General features: G+C 38.0%; 3 protein-coding genes across 7 annotated transcripts; 2 read left to right on the top strand and 1 right to left on the bottom strand.

Annotated features, from left to right (window-relative positions):
* Positions 1-5,013: 5,013 nt before the first annotated feature.
* Positions 5,014-6,328, top strand: LOC149406579 (protein NUCLEAR FUSION DEFECTIVE 6, mitochondrial-like). Of its 5 annotated transcripts, none has more exons than XR_016301327.1 (3): positions 5,014-5,230; positions 5,343-5,464; positions 5,921-6,283. XR_016301327.1 is itself a non-coding variant. In XM_089626137.1 (3 exons), the coding sequence occupies exons 1-3, from the start codon at positions 5,088-5,090 to the stop codon at positions 6,308-6,310; spliced, it is 273 nt and encodes a 90-aa protein (XP_089482263.1). In that variant the 5' UTR covers positions 5,014-5,087; the 3' UTR covers positions 6,311-6,328. The 5 variants fall into 5 exon arrangements, 3 of the variants coding, with proteins under 3 accessions (XP_089482263.1, XP_089482270.1, XP_089482259.1); XR_016301326.1 differs by having other exon boundaries at positions 5,913-6,283; XM_089626137.1 differs by lacking the exon at positions 5,921-6,283 and adding an exon at positions 6,303-6,328.
* Positions 6,329-10,660: 4,332 nt separating this feature from the next.
* Positions 10,661-13,420, top strand: APPR6 (Tetratricopeptide repeat (TPR)-like superfamily protein). The gene is made up of 3 exons (XM_089626177.1): positions 10,661-10,838; positions 11,283-11,851; positions 12,549-13,420. The coding sequence occupies exons 2-3, from the start codon at positions 11,292-11,294 to the stop codon at positions 13,399-13,401; spliced, it is 1,413 nt and encodes a 470-aa protein (XP_089482303.1). The 5' UTR covers positions 10,661-10,838; positions 11,283-11,291; the 3' UTR covers positions 13,402-13,420.
* An 804-nt stretch (positions 13,421-14,224) lies between these two features.
* Positions 14,225-17,041, bottom strand: LOC149406577 (glycine-rich protein-like). Its single transcript, XM_089627838.1, has 3 exons — positions 16,882-17,041; positions 14,827-14,995; positions 14,225-14,546 (listed from the first exon to the last, which is right to left on the bottom strand). Exons 1-3 carry the CDS (start codon positions 16,976-16,978, stop codon positions 14,465-14,467), a joined length of 348 nt encoding a protein of 115 aa, XP_089483964.1. The 5' UTR covers positions 16,979-17,041; the 3' UTR covers positions 14,225-14,464.
* Between the last annotated feature and the right edge of the window lie 1,276 nt (positions 17,042-18,317).

Below are 18,317 nucleotides of genomic sequence, written 5' to 3'. Positions count from 1 at the left end.
TTTCGATTTGCATTTCGAAGGTTACGATGCCCATGCCCTAATTCGTTTAAACTCAATTTTTTTTAGCCTTCTATGTAGTTAAACAGTTGAGAGAAGAAAAATGGGTAAGTTTCGATCCCTAATTTGATGATATTTTGTAAGAGAGATGTTTGATTTCCTGAGAAAAAGAGTTTGAGTTCGTCATGTTGGATCCAGAAAAAAGTTCGAAATTGTTGTCTGTAATTTCGAAGTTTATAGCTGTTATTTCGATTTCATTTCGAACTTTTTAACTTGAAATTGTTGTCTGTAATTTCGAAGTTTATAGCTGTTATTTCGATTTCATTTCGAACTTTTTAACTTGAAATTGTTGTCTGTAGTTTCGAAGTTTATAGCTGTTATTTCGATTTCATTTCGAACTTTTTAACTTGAAATTGTTGTCTGTAGTTTCGAAGTTTATAGCTGTTATTTCGATTTCATTTCGAACTTTTTAACTTGTACAGATTTGACTTCTAATGTATACTTTTTAACTTCTTAACAGGTTCAAACGTTAATAAATGTTGTTTATTTGATGGTACTTGGTGAACAAAGGTACAAAATGGGAATATCCTAATGAATCACGATTCGAACTGCGTGCACTCGCGAAAGACATATCTCGGGCGGAGCTATTAATCGCTATGTACGAAGCTTTTTGTGTCGATGAGTCGTTATACGATTTGAAACTTGAAGCTGCGTATGTTTGGGCTGGAAGACCAATGCCTCCTCTCATTTTGGCATCGGACGCTAGTGTGACGTCATTTATGTTAGAGAATTCTGGTCACTCCAAGTTGAGGATTTCCTTGTGCGTAACACCCGTGAATTTCAGTAATTTTTTGTCAAGGATTTCAGAGTTTTCAGTTAGTTTATGTGCTTGATTTCAGACATTTCAGTTCATTTTTGTAATGGATTTCAGACATTTCAGTAATTTTTTGTCAATTTTTTCAGAGTTTTCAGTTTGTTTATGTGATGAATTTCAGACATTTCAGTTATTTTATGTGTTTGATTTCAGAGTTTTCAGTTAGTTTATGTGCTTGATTTCAGACATTTCAGTTCATTTTTGTAATGGATTTCAGACATTTCAGTTATTTTTTGTCAAGGATTTCAGACATTTCGGGTTATTCATGTATACATTACAAACCAAAATATCATCCAAAAAACTAGTCTCCAAAACTACCAAAGTAATTATCAAGAAACATTACAAACCCAATTTTCATCCAAAAAACTAGTCTCCAACACTATCAAAGTAATTTTCATCACCCCTTTTTCAGGCTTTTCAGTTTGGTTGTGTTCAACGGAGTGTAATCATCATGCTTTATGGGCCGCTTGCTCTTTCTCTTCGAAACTACACAATCCAACATAAAATAATTAAAAAGCACATAAACCATGAAATATAGGCAAAACAGTTTGAAAATTGAGAACTTACCATAGACGCGGACAGATTCTTTCGCCGGAGGGTTGACGAAGTCGTCGTCGTCGTCATCGGGGGCTGCCACAGAGGTTGCCGTCATGGGGGCTGCCACGGTGGTTGCCGTCTCTTTCGCCGGAGGGTTGACGAAGTCGTCGTCGTCGTCAACGGGGGCTGCCACGGTGGTTGCCGTCACGGGGGCTGTCACGGTGGTTGCCGTCTCGGTGGCTGCCACGGGGGCTTCCGCTTCGGGGGCTGCCGTCTCGGGAGCTGCCACGGTGCTTGTCGTCTCCGGGGCTGCCACGTTGCTTGTCGTCTCGGGGGCTGCCATCCCTTCGTCATCATCGTCTTCATCTTCTTCCTCTTCATTGCTGCCGTCACCTTCATCCTTGTCTTCCTCACCATCATCGTCTTCCACTTCATCATCTTCATCGTTGTCATCATCTCCATCGTTGACATCATCTTCATCGTCGTCTTCCTCACCATCTTCTTCTTCTTCACCATTACCGATATCATCATCCGGATGGTCCAAAGTTTCATCATGAATATTGACAGCTTCGTCAGGGTCAAAAAATAAACCTTCATCATTCACCACTGCAAAAAATTATGTCACAAAACACCAAAAATTAATAACTAATATTTGAAACAGTATATAAAAAAAGCCATAAAACTTCGAAATCATTAACAATATAAAACTAAAAACTTCGAAACTACAGACAACAATTTCAAGTTAAAAAGTTTGAAATGAAATCGAAATAACAACTATAAACTTCGAAACTACAGACAACAATTTCAAGTTAAAAAGTTCGAAATGAAATCGAAATAACAGCTATAAACTTCGAAATTACAGACAACAATTTCAAGTTAAAAAGTTCGAAATGAAATCGAAATAACAGCTATAAACTTCGAAATTACAGACAACAATTTCAAGTTAAAAAGTTCGAAATGAAATCGAAATAACAGCTATAAACTTCGAAATTACAGACAACAATTTCGAACTTTTTTCTGGATCCAACATGACGAACTCAAACTCTTTTTCTCAGGAAATCAAACATCCCTCTTACAAAATATCATCGAATTAGGGATCGAAACTTACCCATTTTTCTTCTCTCAACTGTTTAACTACATAGAAGGCTCAAAAAATTTGAGTTTAAACGAATTAGGGCGTGGGCATCGTAACCTTCGAAATGCAATCGAAATAACAGCTATAAAGTTCGAAATGCAATCGAAATAACAGCTATAAAGTTCGAAATTACAGACAACAATTTCGAACTTTTTTCTGGATCCAACATGACAAACTCAAACTCTTTTTTTCAGGAAATCAAACACATAAAATACAAAAAATCGTCGAATTAGGGATCGAAACTTACCCATACGTGCGTGGGGGTTTGCCGTTTGCCGTGCGTGGAGTTTGGCCGTGCGTGGGGGTTTGGGACGGGATGAGCGGGTTTTTTTTTTTTTTTGGGTTTTGAATTGAAAATGGAAGGTATGGGAGGGCTGTGCGTTTTTTTTTGTTTTAGAATTGAAAAACCACACGTGAGGGAAAGGAAGGGAAGGGGAGTGAGTGAGTGAAGGATTGATTTTGAAAAAAAATTCATTTAAGGATAATTTGGACATTTTACATGGTGAGATGCTTGGTTTTCCTAAGTGAACCAAAACATGGTTTGGTTTTCAAATCACATGCTTTATCAAGCTTGCTTTATCAAGTTTCCCTTAGTCTAAGTTATTTTCTTAATTATTATATACTTGGGAGTTAGGATAGAAGTTTAACATAACAACATGTCTAAATATATCATATTATTTTCTGTAATTTTAATCAAGTGTCATATGTACATGTATATACTCTAAATTTTGCGTATGGCTCATTTTGTTGTTTTTGTTTTAGTCTAAGTTAGTCTAACATAATTTTAATCAAGTGTCATATGTATGTGTTGGATTTTTATACATGCCTATCACATTTAATCTCTGGCTTTAGTATTAATCATCCAATTTTATCTTAGAAAATATTTATGAAGTAAATCTATTTCTTAACATAATCAATTTGATAAGGGTCGTCTTAGAATCATGAGTGAGCTAGATAGTCGAAGGATTTTGTTGGCGTAAGTGAGAATGAATTTCTATAGATAAGTATGTCATTTTTTTACACATTTTATTACTTCGCCATCTCACCCAAATACAATTGGGGTTACTATTAACCCACAATACAAAGACATCAAGTTGTAGAGAATCTTTTATTAGACTGTGAACAAGAACGTAATAAAATCGAGGAATAAATGAAAATGAATAGACTTTGAAACATCTTAAAAAAATGCAAAATTTCGTCTACAACAAGTCCTAATTTCATCCCAGTGACTCCCCCTTCTCTGTATAGATGATAATGTGCAGACAATTAAGATTAAATAGCCACCTTTTGGAGTTTCAACTCTACTGCCGTTTGAATACCATAAATAATGACAATCGCTTCCGTTTTCGCTAGTTTCAATGCTCGAGTAAAAGTCTTCTAATCCCATCATGACGCCTCAATACCAAACAACCCCTTGATTCCCTCCCTTCCTCATAGACATCACCGACCAGGATAGCTATAACCCCTTTGTTCCGGTTGTAGCCAGGTTTGTGAGGGTGTGACTTGGCAACGTTATTGTGTTGACTTATTGTTTAGCTTTAACTCTCTCAAGTACGAAGTCATCCACTCCATAGTTCACTCGACCAACCACATTGAATTTTTCAGCACCGAGTTGTTACGATGATTCCAAACTCGACTAATTAGTTAAGAGATTGTCATCTCATCTTTCGCAAAGTCCCGATATAACTTCATCAACCGCCTTACAATATCTTCGACTTTGGTCCTCTTCACCCCGTCTCATAGTCACGCAACTTCCCAAACACAATTTCTTTCCCTACATTCATACAACGCATGGAAGCGAGTCTCCAACCGCGGTTGCACCTCGATACAATTTCGTCTCTTAAGGTTGATTCGATGTTAGAATCCAATTCTTATACGTGTATGATCATTTTAGAGGGTATGTTCATCTTCCACAAATACGACCACCAAGCTGCATCAGCTTTTGGGCTCGACGAACTCGACTCTTCCTTTCACGCTTGTGTCAAATGGTATCCACTCTTCCTTCCTTTGGACGAGTGTCTTTTTAAAAGCATTTATGTCTATTTGGTATAAAAGTTTATAGTTTCTCAAATTTTAACTTAGTATCTATAAATTAAAGAGAAATTGCCTCATTTGCCACCAATTTCATAACATTTTTCCACTTTCCACCAAAAGACTAATTTGACCCAAAATACCACCATCTATGTCAACAATGTTGACATTTATTTTTGTCCTTCACTATTAGATGATAACATTGTTGACATAGATTGTGGCATTTGGGCCAAATTAGTCTTTTGGTGGAAAATGAGAAAATGTTATTAAATTGGTGGCAAATGAGACAATTTCTCTAAATTAAATTCAAAATATTTAGGCGTAGAAATTCAATTTTCTCTCATAAATGTCAAGTTCATGTTTATAATTTTTTTTTCCAACGCCAAAAGTAAATAACAATCATAATAATAATAATAATAATAATAATATAAAACTCAAAGAAATACCCTTTCCATTCCTCTACGAAATTCCTAAAACCCTTCTTCAAACGTAAGATACAAGAACAAAAAAAAAATGTCGTGCTTGGCCGCCGCGAGGTCAGCCGCTCGATCTGCCGGGCGAGCTGGATCGGCTTCGAGGTTCGCCGCAAATCCTAAGCCGTCTGGCTCGCCGTTCTCGGTCCCTAAGAATCGTCTCTCTCAACCTACGTTCTCCAGGTAATTTCGATAACACTCACACAGATTTGATATCGGAGTGTGTAAATATGGATGTTTTGACTGAATTTCTTTCTTCTTTTTTGTTTTTTTTTTTTTTTTTTTTTAATAAAAGGTCGGTTACGGAGATGAGTCGATGCCTGGACTCGATGCTTCCTTTTCACACCGCCACTGCTTCTTCGTTGCTTATCTCGAGACTTTCCGTTTCCAACCCCATTTACGGTTGGAATGTTGAAGGTGATTTCTCTCTCCCTTTTTTTCGTTTTACATTTTCCAGCTAGGGTCTTCCTTTTTTTCGTTTTACATTTTCCAGCTAGGGTTACCAATTGCTAAGATACAGTCCTGAATTTTTCAATTTTTGTTAAAATTTATTTATTGAAGAATTGTTTATCCGTTTGAGACCTAAATTTTTCTCATACCTAATTAGTGGCTCAAATTACATCACTAGCATTTTCGATTCATGGCTCTTTATGTTATGAATTCCCCAATATGATTTCTGCATTGAGACATGAACGAATTATTTGATTACAGAGCTTTGATGATGTGGAGTGTCAAAACTGGGAGAATGGATCGTTGACTCAATACTTAAGTAGAACTGTAGAACCGTAGAATGTGTTTTATTCAATTTTTTTTTTCTTTTCTTGAAATGATACATTGCTAATAAGTAGCCATTTTTGTTATCAAGATTCTTAGGTAGTTGAGTTGTCATTTTGGAGCCTATGTTGTGGTGAAGAGACTCTACCTTGGAGACGATCATGGCTACTTTTTGTTTAGCTCTCTCTGTTTCAGTAATCTTTTGGGTGTTTTGTTTCTCTTTGACATCACTGTTTTTTTTGTTAGGGAAGTAGAGATTTGACGATTGCTCTTTAGCTGACGTGTCAAGAGATTTGCAAAAGTTACAGTCCTATACTGTAGACGGACTTTAATAAATTTCAGTTGTGAACTCGATAATTTTATTTTTTTCTTTCGTTCATGATGGTTCATCAAAAAAGATCAAACTAGTGTTCTGCAAGTGAACGATATGTATCAATTTTCATATCAGAACTTTATTTGTTTTTTTTTTTCTTGCATATAGATGGCTGATTGTTCATTGGGAGAGAATACGCAATTGAGTCTTACTTCTCATGGATTAAATGAGATCTTGTGACAATGGCCGAATCAGTCTTGTTTGTTGCAAGTTATTATATTCATTGTGTACGGACTGATCAAACAATTTAACATAAAACTAGATGCAACGTTTGTTGTTGTTTTTTTTTTTTTAACAAGTGCTGATTTAAAATAGCATGGCAATTGCTTGTAGCACTTCAGATTTTCTAGCTACTTTCGTTTATATCATTCTGCGGCTCTACCTCAAAAGGCTCTCTAATGGAATAGAATGGGGTATATAATTAAAACCAAATTTGCTAATCCGTCAAAAACCACAACAAAATAAAAACCAAATTTGCTAATCCGTCAAAAACCACAGCCCATTTTCTTCAAGATATAGGTCATACTGTTGCGATATTTTTGTAACTAGCACGCAAGCGGACGTATCGAACAAGTAATAGTGTTACGTAAGTAACGGATATCGATCCCACATAGACTAGTTACTCTAGCGATTTCCTAAAACTTGATGCTAATTAATTCCAAGTAAAATTAAGAAGATGGTTGTAACAAAAGCAATAATAAAACTAAAGCAGAGAGTTAAATACGAGTTTTACAAGAAGAGAAAGTAGGGGTCACGACTTCACCAGGGCTAACTAGGTCGGGGGGTTTTCGGGCGCGAACAACAAAATCTACTCCTATGGATGCTAATCTCACTCTATCAAAATTATTAACTAGCCTCTCTCGAGTGTTCTAGCAAACCTATGTAATTGACGGATTATTATCCTCTCGGCATCTAATCCTATTAAAACAATCACACGCAATGAAACAAGAGTTCAAACGATTACATAAATTGCCTAGATTTTCTAACCTAGGATCAACTATGATGACATGAACAAAAGCACGATTATTTACTCTCTCTCGAGTAGCTAAACAATCCTAGATAACAGTTCTAATGGTGATCAAGCACTAGAAAGCATAATGAACAATTCACATCAAGCAATCCATAATAATGAAGCAAGCAATAATTATCTAACCCTAACGAGCCCCCCAACTGTTATCAATCCCGGCTACATCGCAACCCCAAAAGAAACTTAGCCTCTAATGGTGTTCATAATCAACGCTAAACATAACAGAATAATTAAAAGCACTAAAATAAAGATTGAAACCAACACAGAATTCATATTAAATAAAATTGATGTTCAACAATAATCTAAAGCAATAAAATAAATAAAAGAAAGGGAAGAAAGAAGAACGAATGAATTCGGAGAAGGAGAACTCGTCGGGTTGTCAATTCCGTTGAAGAACGCCTTTTTCCTCTTTCAAAAGCTCTCAAGAACAACCAAACAATAAAAAAGAAACTTAAAACAAAAGGGAAGATGTGGTTTTCAGAGCTTAGAGTCACATAAATAGGCCAATGGGTGATTTTCGGAGCATATTGGGCCTTTGGAATGGTTTAATTCGCCCAAAAACATCAAAAACGGAAAGTAAGTCCGTCAAAACCCGAAGGAGGGCGCGGCGCGCGGTCGTCCATGCGCGGCGCGCGATCCGAACTCCAGGTTATGTGCGGAGCGCGCATAAGACTCTGTGCATTTTCACAATTTGCGCTCCCAGTATGCGCGGCGCGCTATCGTCGAGCGCGGCGCGCGGTCTCGAATCCTGTCATCGCGCGGCGCGCTAGGGAGGGTGCGCGGCGCGCGTAGTCGACAACTTTCTGCTTATCGCTTTTTTGACTCTATTTCGACCGTTTTGTCTCCAAATCCCGTCCTCTTTCCACGAAGTTGATTGTAGACGCTCTATTACTCCTCTGAACCTGAAACTACTCAAAAACCTACTAAAAACCATTAAAATACTTGAGGACTCGTCGGTTTTTGGTTCGGGAAATAGGAGTTTTACACGTGATTAACGCACCTATCACATACTCGTATTGACGACAATTATTTACATTAGAAGAAATCAACATGATAGCATCCATCTGTAAGCAGTGGCGGACCCATAAATTTTTTTTTGGCCATTTTTTTTAGGGGGGGCCAAAAAAAAATTTAACTGTAAAAAAAAAAAAAAATTGGCTGAAATTTATTTGGTCTGAAACTTTTGATTGGAGGGGGTCAAGGCATCCTCACCCCTCTACCTGGGTCCGCCACTGTTTGTAAGTTAGTCTCATTTTTCTCATAACTAATGGTATTAAGTAAATCTTTCGTAGTAAGAAGTTTAATAAAAAGAAATCATGTGTGATTGAGAGTTTTTGAATTTATTGAAAATTTTGCATTAGAACAAAGCCGAACGACCATTCTGAAACGCTTTGCACGACTTGATCGATCCAAATTAATATTTCACGCATTGTTGAATTGGTGGAGATGTTTTAAGTTAACAAGTTGAAAGCTTAACTTTAGATTGGTGAAATATAATTTAATCATTTCTGTTACGTTTTTGAGAAAATTGTTTATTAGTTGGAGTCTGTGTTAGTGTGTCTATTCTCTAGTATATAAGTTGCATATTGAAAGGATTTTTTTGGATAGCCAGCTTCAATCTAAGACACAACAAAGTCTATTATGAAGTGAAAGGTATAGGCACTTTTAAGTATAGGATTAATTTTTTCCAATAAAAAAAAGGGTTATATAGCTATATAAGCCACACGGTTATAAGGATTTTCGTTTTAGCCAACTTTCTGTTAATTTTTTGTTAATAGCCACAACAATCTATTTATAACATGTTAAAAGACATGAATGACCTTAAATAACTCCTGCCCATTTTTATTCCAGATATTAAAAAATTAAAAACCAAATATTCGGTCAATAACTACTCCCGCTATTCAAGGAACGTCATTAACGTCATTAATTAATACACCAAATCACGCAGCCTCAACAAATCACTCGAACACAATTTCATAACAAAAAAACCCAAACCATTTCAGAGCAAAAAAAAAAAAAAAAAAAACTCAGATCGAAACTCGGCTAATGAAGAAGTTCTGGAACTTTTCGGCGATTAAAGAGTTTTCGGAAGCTTTTATGCAATTGAAGATCATAAACACTCGAACCCGACAACAAACAAAATGTAATATCCCGAGTTTTTTTTTTTTTTTTTTTTTTTTTTCAAAAATGGCTGTTCTAAATTTTTTTTTACGACTGCTCTATTTTTTTTTTTTTCCAAAAAAGGTTGTTCTTACTTTACCGAGAAATTGTGTTTGCATCCTAATGTTTTTGTTCAAGAATGTTAATTAATGATTTTTAATATGAGAATGACGTTGTTTTTGAAATCAATAGTATTGTTTGAGTGAGTGGCGTTGTTTTTTTGGATCTGCTGTAGAAAATTGTTTGAATCTGCATCGGGATCGAGTCTGAGAAGGACGCTGTGGAAGAGGTGACGCGGGGATCGCGGTGGATGGCGACGAAGGCGCGGGCCATTTTGGGGTACGTGGTGGTGGGCGGCGTGGGGCTGCTGCTGGTGGCGACGAAGGTGGCGGCGACGAGCATCAAGCTTCTTGCTGAGAAAGTTTATGGTTTTTTTTTTTTTTTTTTAATACAGTATGTTCGTGTAAATAGATATCATATTTACAGTATGTTCGTGTAAATAGAAATCATATTTACAGTATATTCCAGTAAATACGAAGCTTATTTACAGTATATTCGTGTAAATACGAAGCTTATTTACAGTATATTCACTGTAAATAGAAAGCCAATTTACAGTATACTCTTGTAAATAAACTTAAAAAATTCTGGAAATATTTTGAGCACGAAAATTCTGGAAATTATGAATATATGAAGACAAAATAATATCAATGAATGAAGAATTAATTCGAAATTAATTACCTAATGAATTGCAACGAAAATAGAAACTAATTAACTAAAGTCAACGCTGAAAATTTCCAAATACATAACAATTAATGGCTGAGAACTTTCAAAATCTGCTCAAAATTCAAATTTCAAATTTGAAGACTTCCCTATTCGGTTTCAATATTTAATTCGAAATTTAAAAAAAAAATGCCTAATTAAAATAGCGTAAGGACAAAAAGGTAAAACTAATTCAATTAATAAGCTGCCACGTAAGCAAGATGGCTATTTACGAGAAATTAACGAAAGGTTGACTAAAACCAAATTGCTAGTGTTTTAGATGGCTAAACAGCTAATTATTTGTAAAAAAAAAATTATATGTTTAAAGACAATTTAAGTAAAATTGTATAGTACTTCCTTTCTCCTTAAAAAAGAAAAATTGTACATATATTTCAGATTTTTAATTTTTGACACATATAAATTCAATTATACTAGTTAATACACATAGAATACGAAATTTCCTAACAAAACAAAGACACGCAATTTAATAACATGTCTATATTTGCAAGTAGGTGTCAAATGACTGAGTTAAAAGATCTTGCCCAGTGTCCAGTGTTCACTTCTCCACCGTCGAAGCTCCGCCGACGAGCCCCGATTTCACGGTGACAGGGATGCTAACATATTCGCAATCTCGAGCCCGAATCCTGTGACCGACGTTTAATGTTCTACTCCAAATACAGCCTAAATCAATCATTGAGGTATGCTTCACATTCTTTATATCTTTAATCTTTTGTTTTGTTTCTGCTTGCGTGTCTCGAACCCTAAACTCACCGCCGACCAACCTCCGATCGTCGTCCAATTCGAGTCGGAGTTGAAGTCAAACTCACCACAGCCTTAACAGAATTAGAAGGATTCCTTATAGCTTGGCTGCTTCAAGTATAAAAATCAAACTAGATAATCAATCTCAATCTCATTTTTTTTTCCATTCATGTATTGTTCTGTTCTTGAAAGCAAAAAAAAAAATCTAAATTCAGTAGCACTGTTGTTAGGCTTGTATCCTGGTCTCGACTCTACATTGTTTTTCTTCTGCAAAAAAAAAAAAAAAAAAAAAAAAAATGGTGTTTTCATTACATAAGAATTTTTGCTAGTTTGTACCCTTTCAAAGAAAAAAAAAAAAACAGTTTCACTCCCCTCTTTTCAAGTGAAAGAAGATGAAGAAAATCTCGGCCCGAATCCAACCCTCAGTCCTCACCCACGGTCTCTCTCGGACACCCAAAGTCGCTCCGGCGACTCCGGACCCAACGGAGACACTCTGCCGAATCCTATCATCGACTCCGGCGTCGGCGATCGACACGGCCCTCGACCACTCCGGCGTCCGCCCCACGCCGGAGGTCGTCCAGGCCGTCCTCTCCCGGTTCCGCAACGCCGGCCTCCTCGCGTACCGCTTCTACCGCTGGTCCGGCGGAGCCGCGGCCCACACGGTGCGGGCCCACCACGCGGTGATCGAGTCCCTGGCGAAGATCCGCCAGTTCGAGCTCGTGTGGGAGGTCGTGGGGTCCATGAAGTCCGAGGGCGTTCTGAACGTGGAGACCTTCTGCGTGATCATGAGGAAGTACGCCCGCGCGAGGAAGGTCGACGAGGCTCTCTACTGCTTCAACTCGATGGAGAAGCACGGCGTGGCGCAGAACCAGGCCGCGCTCGACGGCCTCCTCAGCGCCCTCTGCAAGTCCGGAAACGTCAGGAAGGCGCAGGAGGTCTTCGACTCCCTCAGGTAAAAGGTTAGACAATATGATTAACCGGTGTTAACCGTATTTTTTTAGAACAGTTAACCAATTAACCTGTTAGTTTCAATATTTCATTTTCTTGATGGTCGGTTAACCGTGAAATAACCGGTTAAAATTAAGAGTTCTGTAGCTAACTAGCCACGTACAAACTTAAAATTATGATAAATTACGTTGTCTCGTGATCAGGGATATTTGAGGTTTTTTGCTTATATGAATCTTTTTCAATACGTCAATGTTAGGATTAGTTACTAGTTGTAATATGATACAAATTTATTTTTTTGGGAATTCGTTGGACTGTGTTCTTATCTATTAATAGGGTTTTGGTTCACTCGGCGTAATGCAGCGAATGCTTGTCAAAAAGCATTTGTGACTAATCGTGTTGGAGATTTTTGTTTATAATTAGCAATTTTAGGCTTTTACTGGAAAACGGGCAGTTTAGAATTTCGAGATTTATTTGAAATATTCAATAAATTGGTTTAACATAAATAAACAGTATACAAATATCTAAAATATAACAGAAATTAACTTTGCCGCGTCAGATTCAGTGGTTGTATTCGAAACATGTTTGAAGCGTTGGCTAGATAGCAATGCTAACGTTTCAAGTGGCCTAGTCCATTATATTATTCTTAAAATTAACTACTTGGTTAATTTTAACCGGTCAAAAATGCCCACATTTATCCTCAGGGACCGCTTCGACCCGGGCCCGAAGAGCTACAGCATCCTGATGGAAGGGTGGGGCCGGGAGCCGAACCTGCCCCGAGCCCGGGAAGTCTTCCGCGAGATGGTGGACCGCGGGGTCGAACCGGACGCGGTCACGTTCGGGATCATGGTCGACTTGCTGTGCAAGGCCGGGCGAGGCGACGAAGCCGCCGGAATCGTCGAGGCCATGGCTTCCCCGAGCTCGTACGTCCACACGGTGTTGATCCACGCGCACGGGCGCGAGGGTCGGGTCGAGGAGGCCGAGGCCGCGTTCCGAGCGATGGAGCGGGGCGGGGTCGCGGCGGACGCGGCGGCCTACAACGCGCTGGCGGGGGCCTACGTGCGGGGCGGGATGACGGACGCGGCCTACGGGGCGGTCCGCGAGATGGCGCGGCGGGGGATCGGGCCCAACGCGAGGACGGCGAACGTCGTGATCGGGGGATTGATCGGACGCGGGGAGTGCGAGGAGGCGGCGGCGGCGTTCCGGAAGATGTCGCGGAGGTGCGACCCCGACGCGGACACGTACACGATGATGATCAAGATGCTGTGCGGCAGGGGGCAGGTCGAGGGCGCCGTCGGGATGTGGCGGTACATGAAGAGGAGAGGGTTCGTGCCGAGTATGCACACGTTTTCGGTTCTCATCGACGGGCTGTGTCGCGGGGGGGACGCCGAGAGGGCGTGCGTCCTCGCCGAGGAGATGATCGAGAACGGACTGCGCCCTGTCGGGGTCACGTTCCGGCGCCTCTCGCAGCTTTTGGTCAAACAGGGGCGCCACGACGCTCTCCAGTTTCTCCAGCAGAAGATGGATCTGCTCGTCAAAGAACCTCTCTTGGATTAGATGGGTCAATGAATTTTTTTTTTTTTGGGAGCCAATGTTCAATTGTTTTGGCGTTTTTTTGTTTGGATTTGTTGGATAGATATCAATCAGGGATTAGAGTATTTGGTTAATGATATGGGCAAATCAGCGGAGAGCTTACTGAGGGCCACGTTGAGAATGACGAAGTCGTATCTGAGATTCCGAGGGTCGCGAAGGTGTGATCCGAGCCCGCATCTGCTCGAGTTTTGCAGTGTCTTCTGAGTCCTAATTCGTTGCCGATCGCTCTCAAAGATGGTGTTTGAGAGTGAAAACGAGAGTGGGTGAATGGAGTTAGGGACTAAAAGAAAATAGACGGGCGTTCCCGGATCGGTCACTAAGGTCTGTCTGTCACCTGAGAACTCGAGTTTTAGAAATGAACCAAAGTAAATATTCGGTGGAAAGGAAATACTTGAGTTTAAAAACGGACTTTTATTGTGATTATTATTAGGATTTTGATGTGATTGTAGTATCTAGTTTTTTGTTGAAGTATTATTGAGTTTATAAAATTATAAAAGACTTGTTACAAATTGCAACAATAAATCCTCCTAAAACCTATTTCATGGGCACAATTCCAACAGAAATTCAGTGGACGTTTTCTAAGTAACAAATATTATCAGTATTTTTAAAATTTCCCTGCATTTATTCTTAAAGGTAAAAGAAAAAAAAATAAGAAGAAAAAAAGGACTGTTTGCAAGGTAAGATCGTAAATTTTTTAATGACATTTTTTTTCAGCAATCTGATACTGTTTACGTTTGAAAGCCAAATCGACGTTATGAATAAAAATTGCCGAGCAAGTAAGGAAACATAAAGACAAAAAACTCAAATCACGTTTTCACTCATCAAATGTGAAGTTCAAAACACAAGACCAATAGATCGCTATAAGCACTATATATGCCTACAGACATATATCTCACTCAACGATCTTTATTCATACTTGAAGGAAATAAACTAAACAAAAACATAAACAGCTGATCTCCGAATAAGCAACACACATATAATATGGAGTGCAGAGATATGTTGCTTTCTTTGGATGAACGTGTCGTTATTAGTTCTTAGGTTTGGTTTCGGTCTGAGCATCCACAGCTTCACCGGCGTAAGAGCAGCATCGATCGCATCCCGGTCCGTACCTATCAGTCAGGGAAGCAAATTTGAAAAAAATAAAAAACAAATATAGAGGGGGCGAATTTGAAAAAAAAAAGATATAAATTTGAGCTAAAAATGTAAAAATTAGTAGAATTTTAAGGGTAAAAATTATAATTTTCAAAAGTCCACTACCTGTCATAGACAGAGCCAAAAAAATCCGGAGAATTAATATGTAAAAAAGAAACATACGAGAGGTTAATTTGTAAATTATTAATGTAAAAATAAAAAATAGTAAATAATGTAATTAAATAAAAATTAGGGTACCTGTTGACCCTGCAGCAACCGTGGTAGCACCTGCGTCCACGCGGTGGGTCGTAACGGCCACCGCCTCCATGGCCCGGGTAATCATTGCGACCGCCTCCACGGCCAGGGTAATCATTGCGACCGCCATTATTACCCCCGTATTTCGCATCATTCACTCCGTGTGAATCCACTGCAAAAACACAAAAACGGGACGGAGCAGAAAATAAATAGGTGCTCAAATGTTACGATTGTATGGCTAAAAGTCAAAACCAATTCAAGAAGAGTCAAAAAATTAAATCTTAAGAATTTTAGATAAATATTTGTTATGTCGTTATTTTCACATAGTATAAATAACACCCCGATAGCAAAAAATGACATATCAAGCCCATACACAAGGCCCAAGCCCACAAGCAAACTCACGCGCTAAACTCCGGATCAACACTCATAAGATGTCTCTCAAATAAGCTCTCAAAAGAGACTCTCAAAGCATGTTTTCGAGCTAGACTCTTTGACAAATTTTCAAGACAAAGCCATAACATGACCACCCGGTCGGCCAAAGAAAATGACCAACCGGATGGCCAAAGAAAATGATTCCGGCCATCTTCACTTGGCCAAGACCACCCGGTCATCTTCACTCAGCAAAGATCACCCGATCATCTTCACTCGACCAAGACCATCCGGCCATCTTCACTCGGCCAAGACCACCCGGTCATCTTCACTCGGCCAAGATCACCCGGTCATCTTCACTCGGCCAATACCATCCGGCCATCTTCACTCGGCCAAAATCACCCGGCCGTCTTCACTCGGTCAAGATCACCCGGCCGTCTTTACTCGGCCAAGACCACCCGGCCGTCTTCACTCGGCCAAGACCACCCGGCCATCTCCACCACCCAATCAAGTACTTTTCACCAAACCCCTTGGCTCCTATAAATACCTCATCCATTCACAACATAAGGTAAGTTTCTTTCAACTTGTCAAAACTCTACAAAAATCACACCACCACTTTTCTCTCTCTATAAAACATAGAGACAAGTACAAATCGTTTACCAAAAACACAACACAACACGACTAATGTTGAGCGTCGGAGAACGCGCCGAGGGAAAACCCCCCGCGTCCCTCTAGATTCACGTTTTCTTGTGGTTATGTGAAAGTGCGAAGATCCGAAGATCCGGACACTAGAAGATCCGAAGAACACGATGGACATGAATAACACGAACACATGAGAAACATGAAGAACATGGAAGATTCAAAGGGTTGAAAACTCAAAGAAACAAAGACTCGATAACTCAACGAAGAATACGAAAGATCCCAAGATCCGGAAACTCAAGGACTCGAAAACCCGAAGATCCAAATAACATAAACACGGCGAGAAGAGAATAACTTCACCAAATCCAACCTACGTGCGGTCATATGGTCCGGCTCTAGATCGAACTACGGACGGTTCTTAGTGCTAATCCAAAAACGCGATTAACAATATTTCAGTTTAATTTTGTAATGTACGAAAAATTGTGAGAGGCCAAATTCGAATTTTGTTACATAAATAAAAAAGAGAGCAAGGGATAGTAAAATACACTAAAAAGGAAAAAGAAAAAAGCACTATCAACATACTCTAATGAAAATACACACGAAAAAGAAATGCATATGGGCTCAAACTCAAACTACTTTTCCGCTCTTTTATTATAAAAATGGCATTAGTTCTGTCATTTTCATATTTTTCTAAATAATATCCCACATTTATATATACTCACACATTATAGAATGTTAATTTGAAACGAGATACAAATGTCTATCGCTCAAAAAATAGGACAGTTGTGTCTAAATCCTCTCTTTATTACTAATCTAAGCTAGCACTGGTTAAAATGTATGAATAAAGAAAATCTGGCAGCAAAATTACCAGACAATATAGTAAATACTAATACCTCACATCCGAGAGTGAGAGATGCAACATTGTTTCGAAAAAAAAGTAGAAAATGTTGACGAGAAGAAAAATATATATATATATATATATATATATATATATATATATATATATATATATATATATAGAAATGACTAATTGTACTATAGATTTTATACCATTTTTCTCGGCGAGATCTCCAGCTGCCACTTCTGATGAAATGAGAAGAAAGAGTGCAAGTAAAAGACCAAGGTAAATGAATGCCTTAGAACTCATTATTACTTCTTTGGCCTTGAAAATGAATACTAAGAAAAGTGTGTGCCTTGTATAAGAAAGACGGATGAGAATAACGAGTTATTCTTGCCTTCTATTTATAGGCCATGTAGCTAAGACTGGGAGGGTCAAGGAATACATAATATTGAAATTAAATACAATATTTTGTTATGTAGCTAAGAGCTAGCTAGGAGATTACATTTTTTTTTTATTGTTTGTTAAAATACAATCTTTTGTTATGTAGGTAACGTTATTAAAGTCTATTTGAAGAGTTTTATGAAGAAAATAAACCCAAGTCTAAAAATTAAATAATTTTACTTGCACGCCAGAAAATCTTGAAAAAAAAAAAAGAAAAAGAAAAAAAAGCCCTCCAAGGTTCTTATTTTCAGCGTCCTCACACTCGACTCACATTCAAGACTTATTTTTATAACACCACTTACTAAAGAAATATAATATTACTAATGTTTATGCTTTTTTAGGGAAAATATCACATTTATACCCTGTGTTTTAGTGAAATATCGAGTTTAACCCTCGGTTTTCAAAAATGTCGAGTTCATACCCTCTGTTTAACTAAAATGACGAAATTATACCCTGAAATGAATAACAGCGTGACAAATCTCCCTTTCATTGATATTAACTCTTATATAAGAAAAACCAAATCAAATCTAAATCAGTGCCCTAACTTCCAAATTCTCAATTTTGAAATAAAAATAGCCTTAAATTGAAATTAAATAATAAAACTCATACCTCCTAAGAAATGACTTCATTCCGTGTTCGAATTGTAACTCTAAATTCTGGATTCTCTGTTCGAATATGCGATTTTGATGACTATCAACTATCGATGTTTACCCATTTGCCTCTTTCTGTGTTCTTCACGATTAAGAGACTGTTGTTTATTTTTTAGTTTTTAAATAAATTACATATATGGCACGAATGAATAAAGATAATTGGTGTTTATATATACATATTATAATCAACGTCAATGAAAAGTCAATAAAAAGAATATTCGTGACACTGTTGTCTATTTCATGGTATAATTTCGTCATTTTAGTTAAACAGGGGGTATAATTTCGTCATTTTAGTTAAACAGAGGGTATGAACTCGACATTTTTGAAAATCGAGGGTTAAACTCGACATTTCACTAAAACACAGGGGATAAATGTGTTATTTTCCCTTTTATTAATAAAAAAAATGTTTATGCTTTTATTGAAATATTTTTAATTTGCCTATTATCATTTTGGAAAACTGAAAATAATAATTGATAGTGACGGTGAAAATAATATTTACCGTCATATTCTAAGGTTGAGTGAATCATATGTGCACACGACACAAACAAACACTG

This window comes from Urtica dioica, chromosome 1 (assembly GCF_054948205.1).
Source record: "Urtica dioica subsp. dioica isolate 48M chromosome 1, U.dioica_male_clone48M_v1_H2, whole genome shotgun sequence".
NCBI lineage: Eukaryota > Viridiplantae > Streptophyta > Magnoliopsida > Rosales > Urticaceae > Urtica > Urtica dioica.
The sequence above is the reverse complement of the archived record's forward strand: the minus strand, read 5'-3'. Positions and strand labels throughout refer to the sequence as shown.

Coding starts and splice junctions, on each gene's coding strand:
- LOC149406577 (XM_089627838.1), bottom strand. CDS start 16,978: ATGAGTTCTAAGGCATTCATTTACCTTGGTCTTTTACTTGCACTCTTT. Junction 14,996..16,881: donor AGATCTCGCCGAGAAAAATG/GTATAAAATCTA, acceptor GTGTTTTTGCAG/TGGATTCACACGGAGTGAAT. Junction 14,547..14,826: donor GGTTGCTGCAGGGTCAACAG/GTACCCTAATTT, acceptor CCTGACTGATAG/GTACGGACCGGGATGCGATC.
- APPR6 (XM_089626177.1), top strand. CDS start 11,292: ATGAAGAAAATCTCGGCCCGAATCCAACCCTCAGTCCTCACCCACGGT. Junction 11,852..12,548: donor GAGGTCTTCGACTCCCTCAG/GTAAAAGGTTAG, acceptor ATTTATCCTCAG/GGACCGCTTCGACCCGGGCC.
- LOC149406579 (XM_089626137.1), top strand. CDS start 5,088: ATGTCGTGCTTGGCCGCCGCGAGGTCAGCCGCTCGATCTGCCGGGCGA. Junction 5,231..5,342: donor TCTCAACCTACGTTCTCCAG/GTAATTTCGATA, acceptor TTTTAATAAAAG/GTCGGTTACGGAGATGAGTC.